This window comes from Phoxinus phoxinus, assembly GCF_949152265.1.
Source record: "Phoxinus phoxinus genome assembly, chromosome: 2".
NCBI lineage: Eukaryota > Metazoa > Chordata > Actinopteri > Cypriniformes > Leuciscidae > Phoxinus > Phoxinus phoxinus.
In genome coordinates, this window is record NC_136877.1 from 52,463,495 (window position 1) to 52,474,278 (window position 10,784).

General features: G+C 42.6%; 1 protein-coding gene across 1 annotated transcript; it reads right to left on the bottom strand.

Moving 5' to 3' along the window:
• Positions 1–242: 242 nt before the first annotated feature.
• On the bottom strand, positions 243–10,288 carry LOC306993360 (fucolectin-like). Its single transcript, XM_079603066.1, has 6 exons — positions 10,256–10,288; positions 6,328–6,607; positions 3,821–3,960; positions 1,364–1,455; positions 611–707; positions 243–493 (listed from the first exon to the last, which is right to left on the bottom strand). Exons 1-6 carry the CDS (start codon positions 10,275–10,277, stop codon positions 474–476), a joined length of 651 nt encoding a protein of 216 aa, XP_079459192.1. The 5' UTR covers positions 10,278–10,288; the 3' UTR covers positions 243–473.
• Positions 10,289–10,784: the final 496 nt, after the last annotated feature.

The window sequence follows — 10,784 nt, forward strand, 5'->3', positions numbered from 1 at the left end:
TGTAAATCGTGAGAAAATTGCGATTTTAACCGAGGAAACGGGGCGTGTGAGCGGGGGGGGGGGGCGGGGGTGCGGTCGCGAGTCAATGGCGTCATATCCGCGTTCCCCTCCTCTGCTTGTTCTTAATTTATAAACACCTTTTGATAAAATAAATCAATATAATGGAATGATAAATAAATAAATGTATATGAAGGACTTCTAGATAAATAAATGTAAATAAATAAACATATATTGAATAATATAGGCTGATATATAATTTGGTTTATTTTCATATTAGTGTAATTTTAACAGAGATGACAATATGCAATACACAAAAAGAAGAACATGTAATAAAATAAAATACAAATGAAGTAAAAAATAAAATGCAGTACATAGTCCATCTACATTGTGAAGAAAAGAGAATATTCAAGCAATATAAATGACAGATGAAGAACATCACCGCTGATCCGAAGAGCGTTTAGGTTTCCCCGTCATCACCGCTGAGCACATTGAGCTGTAAATTAAACGTTCATTACATCATTAAGACGTCGTTTCCATTTCATTTGTAGTATCTGTATTCATTTGAAGTTTGTATACAGTTTTCCAGGGTTTCTTGAATGAACACACTCACGGGCCGCAACTTCCTTCCGCATCACTTCCTGTTCGGGCAGTTGAGACCAGCGCAGCGTCACGTTAGAAATCCCTCTTCCCGCCAGAGCAGATTCCAGCTGAAACCAGCACATTTCTTACAACCGCTCAGGGGTGCGTTTCCCAAAAGCATCATTGGCCAACTATGATCGCAATTTCTATTGAACTCTATTGGTAACGGCGGATCTTGCGACCATAGTTGGCTTTGGGAAACACACCCCAGATCTTTTTCATTCAAAACTATTTGTCCCTGTTTTATGCATTGTGAGAGACTGAGATCTCTTTTTGTTTTATTGGGAACTTTGTTTACTTATGTCAATGAGAGGTTTACAATGACTGTGTGTATTTTTGGTTTTAAATATTGTAAAAACAAAAAGTAGGAAGAATGGTTGTTACATTTATTTTTTAGGACAAGAAAAAATGGCTATACTGTATATATATTAGCAGAAGATATAGTATTCTTTATGACTCAAAGTGTGTGGTTGAATTGTGTTTTAAAAGGCTTATAAAAGCAAGAGTAATACATGATTTTATTTTCTATCTATCTATGAAGAATGTGGAACAGTTTGAAGACACTTGGAGTGTAGAAAATGTGTTGTGTGGGGTTGATAATGGTGTTTGCAGAGATTATGGTATAATCTAATGAGATGTTTGTAATGGATTGTAGATTGTTGTACTTAATAAAGTTGTCATAAAATTAAATAAATAAATAAATAAAAAATTCTCTCTCTCTCACCTGCGTCAGGAGCTGGACTCTCTCTGTGGCTTCAGACAGACTCCGGCTGGACTTCAGTTTGAGCTTCACAAACGTTTGCTTTACACAAGGACCTGAAACACACACACATGATGTTACTCTCTATCATTTAGATCAGTGGTTCTGATGGGTCACAGACAGCAGGGGGAAATGAAGATAAATGCAAATAATCATATAATCATGCATTTTTAGGATCCCAAAATTTGTTTTTGGCATCAAAGGCCATGCGTCTATAATATCTACAGTATTCTGGTGCAAATTAATCTGTCACTTAAGATTAAACAGATGCAACATGGATATATCATCAAAAATCATCAACAAAACTTCACAAAGTAAAACATCTCGGGTTACGACTGTGAGAAGGGAACTCGTGCTGTGTCGAAGACGACACTATGGGGAATGCCTCTGTGTAGTAGCATCTGAAGCACGTGTGAAACTAGACCAATCCTGATTGGTGGTTCAAAGGCACACTGGACCACAACACAGTTAGCTTCTGACGGGATGAAGCAAGCCACTCTCAGGCATTCAGGAGCGGTGGCAAAGTGACGCACTTATACAATAAAAACAGACTCTATGGGTTCAACAGGTGCAACCCTTCTTGAACCACAGTAAGGTCCCAAGCTGGAACCGTGACATGAGCCGCAGGGCTCATCCTCAAGGCACAGCGAAGGAAACTTACAACCAAGTGGTGTCTTTCCCAAAGGTCCATCACTTAATGCTGCGTGGAAGGCAGCTATGGCCAGCACGTAGACTTTAAGTGTGGACGGGGAAAGACCACCTGAGAAACTATCTTGAAGGAACTCCAGCACTGAAGTCACCGGTCAGTTACCTGGGTCCAACTGATGCTCTCTGCACCATAAAGTAGACACATTCCCCTTTAAGGTGTACAGTTTCCTCGTGGAGGAATCTCTACTAACGTCTGCTCCCACATTCTGGTCCCCAGGGATGTACATCGCCCTGAGTGACAGCAATTTGCACTGGGACCACAGGAGTATCTGATACACCAGTCTGTAAAGAGGGCCATATTGCGCCAGAACGCCCAACACACACCAGCTTATTGGTGGAAAGGAGTCCAATTGATAGATCCTATCAGTGTTTATGGGGATGATTAGGAGGCCATGATGGACAGAGGCCAATGGGCAAATTTGGTCAGGATGCCGGTTTTGTTAAACCCCTACTCTTTTTCCGAAGGACATCCTGGGATTTTTAATGACCACATAGAGTCAGGACCTCGGTTTAACGTCTCATCCGAAGGACGGTGCTTGTTACACTATAGTGTCCCCATCACTACACTGGGCCATTGGGACCCACACAGACCACAGGGTGAGCAGCGCCGCCTGCTGGCCTCACTAACACCTCCTCCAGCAGATACCTAGTTTTTCCTGGAGGTCTCACATCCTCGTACTGACCAGGCTCAACATTACTTAGCTTCAGTATGCAACCGGTCTTGGTCTACAGGGGGATATGGCTGCTGGCAATATTGTCTGTTCATACTAGAACGTGATGGGCCCTGAGGTCCGGGAGAAAGTACCTCAGTGCTAAAAATACAGCCGTCATATCCAGGCAAATTATGTACCATGAGAGATGATGCTCTCTCCGAAGACCCCTTGGAAAGCGGCCCTCCATAGACCCCTTGTAAAGCGGCCCTCTATGACCACTCCCCAGCCCGTGAGGGATGCATCTGTCAATATCTTTCTGTTACTGGGCCCCCCTAATACTGTGCCTTGAGACAGGACCAATGGTTTCTTCCATATGACAAGGGTATGAAGTCATCTGCGTTCTTGGAGAGAACCCACTTGTCCTGAGCTACGACTGCAGGGTCTCATGTACAGAAGGCAAAAAGGTATTACATTGGATATTACTGTCAAGAGCCCCAACAATCTCTGGACCTTTTTTTACAGTGATTGAAAACACGTTTTACAGTGATGGCCTGGGCTAGCTTGATCCTGGTAACTGCCGCCAGTATAAACTCGATACGAGTGGGAGACAATTGTGCCCGCATCGTAGTCGAGTCCCATACCACCCCCAGAAATGTAGTTCGCTGCAGAGGAGACAGTATGCTTTTCTTGGCATTGAACCTCAACCTCGGACACATTATATGGCCAATCAAGATTGGTCTAGTTTCATACATGCTCCAGACTCTATCACGCAAAGGCATTCACCATGGTGTTGTCTACGACGCAGCGTCAGTTCCCTTGAAACGGAACAAAACACAGGTTCACTTGCAATGAGGATAACCTTGGTTTAGTGTTTAATAATAATTCATTACATTTATATAGCGCTTTTCTCTGCAGTCAAAGCACTTTACATAGAAGGGGGAATCTCCTCAACCTCCTCAACGTTTAGTGTAAGAACAAATGTGTTTTATTGACTACTGAGAGCATGTATAATAAATCAATAATAAACGGACATATCTCAACATAGTTAATTTGGTCAGACCTTCTCCATAGACCTCCACCTCACACAGAGTGAGAAACCTTGAATCTCCAGGAATGATCAGATTCACATATCGACCCTCCACATCGTTACAAGTGTAGTTGGACGAAACACCAGCTGGAATACTAGAAATCACAGCACATCTACAGAGAGACAGAGACAACTTCATTCAGACTTTATTCTTTCTGCACTTGAGGAATCAGCCTTGAGGAATCAGGGATGTCTTAGATATGAACTCTCTGGGGTCTGAGGTGTTTTCCGGGGCCTGGAGGCGTTCTGACATAACCTGACATTTTTGTTTATTTCTGTTACTTGTAACATGTTCATGGCTAAAGTCTGATTACACTGCTACAATAATGTGCGAGCAGCATGTATGTAAAAGTTTGTAGTTTTGAGAAAATCACGTTTATGCATAAAAAAATGTCATCACTGAAATAAGGCCATAAAACGTTTACTAATTATTTATTCACAAGACTTTAGAAAAACTGAATCACGTAACCTAGAATATTTTTTCAAAACTATGTGAAAATCGTCCTGCCCACTCATTCACAAAAAAATATTGATTTCAAATTTGTAAGATATGTTTTGTGTAAGAAAGCTGTGAGCCGCGAGGAGGGTGTGAGGGAACCAGAACAAAGAATGTGGAGAGATTAAAATAATGGCTTTTTATTGTTTGGATTTATTTACAACACAACATAATACAAAGATACATAGCGAAGGACAAAAGGGCACATTATTGAACACACTGATCTAAAGACAGTACTTGAACAGTAACAAACCTTTGTGCAATTTCTGAAACAGTTTCTGTTCAACATACCTGACATTTCCAAGGTGTTTGCTTTTTCATTTGACCATGTTCATGTACAGACTCGTGTGAATGTTTAAGTCAGCAGGACTTCAGTGGCATCTGGTCCCTGTATAAAAAAAAAACCTGTGAACATGCTGATATCAACTGGATGGGGGAACCAGAAAATAAAACTGAAAAGTTAAAATAAAAACACTGGTCTAAGCATTAAAATATTCATCATGTTACTGTAAACACTTATACAAGCCTACTTTTATGTCATATATGTTATATGGAGAATAAAATGTCCTTGTGTCGTACACGTATATTTATTTAGCATTTAAAGTTTGATTACCTGTCTATATTTCATTTCAACATGTTTCTGTCGATTTAATACCTTCCAGTCTGACACCAGTTCAACTAGTAGAATGTGAACTTTATGCAACAATAACATGATATCTAATATAAGTGAGAATAAATTTCTTACCGTAAAAATCATTCTTATCTTAAAATCACGTTCTTCTTCTTAGGTAAATCCAAAGTAAACTCACAGCGTGTCTTCCAATCTCGATGAAAAGCAGAGGAATGAAGAAGTTTTGTGCTTTGTTTTGAGGTGATCGGGACGTTTACAGGTTTGCATTCCTTCACGTGGACTATTAGCATGTGAATCGCTTGAGAAACTATACCTCTCATTGGTTTCATACGGTTTACTTGAACAGAGAATATTTGTTTTCTTTTTTAATCAGATCATTTAAATGTAGACACTTTTATGAAGATATATTGCTCATGCCTGTGTGACTGGTATTCGCTGAGTTTTGTTCAAGTTAGAGACGTGCTCCAGAAAAAAAGTTCACGGAGACGGAGAGGCAGGAAGCACTCCCTGTTTATTTCCTTTATTTTACAAAAGCACAATGTTTTGTTATGATTGTAAGTGGACACAAACAAAAGTAGACATTTTACAGTTTCTTTTTTCATATTTCTTTTATCTGTATGGCCATAAATGACGGAATATTTTAAGTCTATTTTGCTACTATTTGAAGAAAATCCAGCAAAACCGCGCCGGCGCGTTTGATGACCCTTAAGGGTGAAGCCACTGCGATGGTAATACATTTACATTCTAAAAACATTCTTGGACCAGTGATTTGCAATATTTCTAAAATGTTAAAATGTCCCATTTTCTTGTCTTGATTTTTTTTTGGGCTCTACTAGAACAGGTTTTCTGCTTGAATGTTGATTATTTCCTCATATTCTCCATTGTTGCGGCTCCTCTCTTCCCAGTCTGTCAGTAACGCTCTGTCTACTTCCTGTCTCTATGAAGCCCCTCCTTCTGAAAAGCACACTGTGCTCTGATTGGTCGACTGGAGCAGTGTGTTGTGATTGGTCGAGCACTTCGAGCGTGTTTATGAAATGTCCCGTCTCCTACCATAACCGCCAGTTTCAACACACTACTAACTAACTCAACCATAATATAATGCGTATGATTTATTTGAATGAGGAATATTGTGACGTGTTCATTCTCGGAAGAAAACTCAAGACTCCAATGGAGGTGTTTCAGGGAGTTTAGCAACTGATTAGAGAATAACTTCGCAGACTTTTTCATGAGCAAACAGCAATATTAAACACTAATGATAGATGAACATGTAAAAAAGCATAAGAGGTTCTCTTTCAAATATTCTGTTAGTACAACATTTTCCTAACTCTTTTGCTGGGTGAAAGAGGGTCTCACATGGGATTGTTGTTGCCGTTGTTCTCCAAAGAGTTTCCGATGCGAATCTCCGCTCCGTTTATTCGTTCTGGACAGCATTCTTTTATGTTAGTAATGACCACTCTAGTAACTCTGTAAGTATCGCTCAGATCCAGCCTCCACCACGGGTTAGTCTGACTAGTGGTCGACGAGCACGCGGACCACGACTTCACCGGACCTGGATTACCGTCAACGGCCTTTTCAGCAAACCACAAGCCGTATGTCGATGACTGCGTGGCGTTTCTTCTTAGTGCCAAATTTCCTGGAGAATGTGCAAAAAGATGCTGAAAACCTTCTGTATGTTATATCACACATTTATGCTGCTAAAAAAATAAGAATACATAAAACTGTCACATACATCATATTCTGAATCTGATATAAAAGAGTTTGTGCTGTTCATTTTGCTCCTGTGTCTTGACTAGATCACCATGATCCTTCCAGACGCCTCTTATATTTTTAATAAATAAAATGTCATGATTCTGCCATCTAGTCCTTGTCTTTCTTTAAGTCTTGAGGCAGGATCATGACAGACCCATGTTTTATGTGCAAACACATGGCCTTATTGGGCCATGTGCTTGTGTTGTCTCGTCTTCTAGCCCCGCCCTCCTTATCCTCGTTTTGTCATTATTGCTTTACCTGTGTCACCTGTTATGTTATCATTAGTCTCGTCTTTATTGCTTTACCTGTGTCACCTGTTATGTTATCATTAGTCTCCCTATTTAATCCCCTTGTGTTTGCTGTCCTGTGTCGGTTCATTGTTAATCCTTGTCAAACCTTTGTCAGTCTGTGAGTATCTTGTGAAGAGCTGTTGTCCTGTTGCACCATTGCCTGTATTAGTTGTTTGTTTTTCTTGTAGTTATCTGTCACAGTCTAGTTAGTCTCCATTGTCCTGTCTATGTTTTGCCCCCTCGTGGGTTTTGTTTTCCCTGTTATTTGTTTAATAAATCGTGTTGCCCTGACTACTGTCTGCGATTGGGTTCGTACTTCCTCACCACCATAACAGAATGAACCGACCAAAGAGGAACCCAGCAGACCGCATGTCGCTCCGGCTACAACCAGAACAATGGTGGTTGTCGGCTCCCACCGACAGAGAGAGGGTCAACTGTCCGATCCCGTCCGAGGGTGAGTGGATCCTGAGGAACTATGCCCGACTCTGGGATCATTTCTCCCAGGAGGATCAACACACTACTTCCTTGGGATCTCCACCCTCTGCCCGTCTGCCTGTGATCCAGGAGAGTCGCATCTTAGGCGTTGTTACGCAGGAGGAACAAGGATGCCCCACTTCGACTCCTAAAGCGTCATCCGCCCCTGTAAGTCTCCGCGGCAAGCGAGGGAGACGGATCTCGTGGGAGTCTGCTTCGGAGTCTTCAGCGACGGAGTCAACCCTGCCAGAGTCTGTCCTCCCAGCACCAGTTACGGTCCCTGCTGAGCTTCCCCTACTGGTCACAAGCCCGGTTTTGGTCTCTGCTCCGCGGCCAAGGAGAAAGAGGAGGAAGAAGGGAGCTTTCTGTCCTCCATCTCTGTCTCCTCCAGAGCCCGCTTCAGTCAACGCTGTTCCAGAGCCCGCTTCAGTCAACGCTGTTCCAGAGCCCGCTTCAGTCAACGCTGTTCCAGAGCCCGCTTCAGTCAACGCTGTTCCAGAGCCCGCGTCAGTCAACGCTGTTCCAGAGCCCGCTTCAGTCAACGCTGTTCCAGAGCCCGCTTCAGTCAACGCTGTTCCAGAGCCCGCTTCAGTCAACGCTGTTCCAGAGCCCGCTTCAGTCAACGCTGTTCCAGAGCCCGCTTCAGTCAACGCTGTTCCAGAGCCCGCGTCAGTCAACGCTGTTCCAGAGCCCGCTTCAGTCAACGCTGTTCCAGAGCCCGCTTCAGTCAACGCTGTTCCAGAGCCCGCTTCAGTCAACGCTGTTCCAGAGCCCGCTTCAGTCAACGCTGTTCCAGAGCCCGCTTCAGTCAACGCTGTTCCAGAGCCCGCTTCAGTCAACGCTGTTCCAGTGCCGGCAGCAGAGAGGGTTGCTCATGAGTCTGCAGTCGTGAGAGCTGAAGAGAGAGCCGCGGCCGATTCTGCTGCTAAAGCAGTGTTACAGTCGGTTTCAGCTAGTCAGGAGATGCCTGTCGTCATTGCTGCCAAGACCCTGTCTGATTATTTGTCACGTCTCGTCAGAATCCTAGAAGTCCCTGTCAAGCCTGTCTTGTCCCCAGACCCCGTGCCTAGAGCTGCAGAGATCGCTGTTCCTGAGTCGGTTGTAGTGAACGCAAATCCTGAATCGGACATGAGAAGCGCATCTTCCGAGTCTGATGTGAGGAGCGCTGGTTCTGATTCGTCTGCAGAGTTCTATGACCCCGTTCCAGCTCTGCAGCCTGCTGCTGCATTGCCTCTCTCCACTGCCCAGCCCCCTACTACATCCCCTGTCTTGAGTCCTGCTTCATCTCCTACTGTTTCCCCCATCAAGATTCGTCCCGTATCGTCGCCCCCTGTTGTCCCTATCAAGACTCCTATCAAGTCGCCTTGTGTTTCCCCGGTCAGCCCTGTCTGCACTCAGCCCCGAACTGTTTCCCCCAAGACTGTTCCTCATGTGTCCCCTTCCAAGTCTGCCCGGATTCCTCGCCCTCAACCCTCACCCCGTAAACCCAAGACCACAGTCCCACCCACCCACCCTGGACATTCCCCTATGAACTCTCTTGTTCCTCCGCCCCCCCTCCAGTGTTTGTTATTTTTATTGATGCACCCCAACCCTGTCGTTGTGTTTTCGTGTCTGCCCTTATTGTTGTTTGTCATGTTTAGTTGGTTTGTGTCTTTGTCTCAGTCTGTCATGTCCCGTGTTTGATGTCTCCTTGAGGAGCGTCTGGTAGCCGCTCCTTAAGGTGGGGGTTCTGTCATGATTCTGCCATCTAGTCCTTGTCTTTCTTTAAGTCTTGAGGCAGGATCATGACAGACCCATGTTTTATGTGCTTGTGTTGTCTCGTCTTCTAGCCCCGCCCTCCTTATCCTCGTTTTGTCATTATTGCTTTACCTGTGTCACCTGTTATGTTATCATTAGTCTCGTCTTTATTGCTTTACCTGTGTCACCTGTTATGTTATCATTAGTCTCCCTATTTAATCCCCTTGTGTTTGCTGTCCTGTGTCGGTTCATTGTTAATCCTTGTCAAACCTTTGTCAGTCTGTGAGTATCTTGTGAAGAGCTGTTGTCCTGTTGCACCATTGCCTGTATTAGTTGTTTGTTTTTCTTGTAGTTATCTGTCACAGTCTAGTTAGTCTCCATTGTCCTGTCTATGTTTTGCCCCCTCGTGGGTTTTGTTTTCCCTGTTATTTGTTTAATAAATCGTGTTGCCCTGACTACTGTCTGCGATTGGGTTCGTACTTCCTCACCACCATAACATAAAATGGTAAGTTTCAAATTAGTTAACATTAGTTAATGCATTAAATGGGTCGGTAACTCCAAGTACTCTTGACCCCTTTAACTACATCAACTAAATGTTGTAAATCGCGTTTGGTTTGAGGGACTGAGAAGCAACTAGATATTCAAGAGTACGGCAGTATTATTTACTCTGTCAGTGTGTGAAACTATCCAACACTTTCAGCTTTTTCTTCCAGTTAATTTTTCTGTTAATGAAAACTGCAGCACAATTATTTGAATTAAATGATTTTAGGTCAACCCTAAATAGCACGAAATAACCAAATGAATATGATGCTTTACATGTCTCATCCTGACTATCTGTTAAGACAGTCAAATATTTAGTCAAAGTACATTGTTTTAAACACGCCAGTGACTGTAAACAGGAACGCATATGGCTGATGTTATAAACCTATAGTACTTTTGATAAATAATATAAGAAAATGAGTGTTCGTGGTTGGATTGTGTTTAGATTAAAACAAGTTAATGTGAATTAGGCATAAACTCACAAAACTAACCTTCTGTTCCGTCCACCTTCATTTGAACTGAGAAAAACCCTTTTGAAAGAAATGAGGGACACAGAATTAAACTTTTTTAAATTGAATCAAAAACACTTTCAGAGAGTTGACGCTAGCCATCGACTTCCATAGTGTATATATATATATGTGTGTGTGTGTGTTCCTATGGAAGTCTATGGCTAATGTCAACTGACTGGTTACACACATTCTTCAAAATATCTTGTTGTGTGTTCAACAGAAGAAAGAAACTCATTTGGTTTCGGAACAACTTGATGGTGAGTAATGACAAAATTTCATTTTTGGGTGGACTATCCCTTTAAAACCACCGGGGGAAAACTAGGCCTATTTCCTATTAGAATATGAAAAAACGTATACAGTTGTAGTAAATTAATCTTGTTTTGTGTTTTAGGGATCAGACATTTTTACTGGAAAACCTACAACAACAACATCAACAAAACTAAATATTTTAATATACCACAAAAACACCAGATTAGATTGTATTTTGGGCTCTTATGAAAAGTGTTTCTGC

What these genes read in the sequence shown, in the direction of transcription:
- LOC306993360 (XM_079603066.1), bottom strand. Translation starts at nt 10,277, where the DNA reads ATGAAGGTGGACGGAACAGAAG. An exon ending in GGTGGAGGTCTATGGAGAAG is followed by an intron (nt 1,456 to 3,820) that starts GTCTGACCAAAT and finishes TGTGTGTTTCAG; the next exon opens with GTCCTTGTGTAAAGCAAACG. An exon ending in GAGTCCAGCTCCTGACGCAG is followed by an intron (nt 708 to 1,363) that starts GTGAGAGAGAGA and finishes TGCTGGTTTCAG; the next exon opens with CTGGAATCTGCTCTGGCGGG.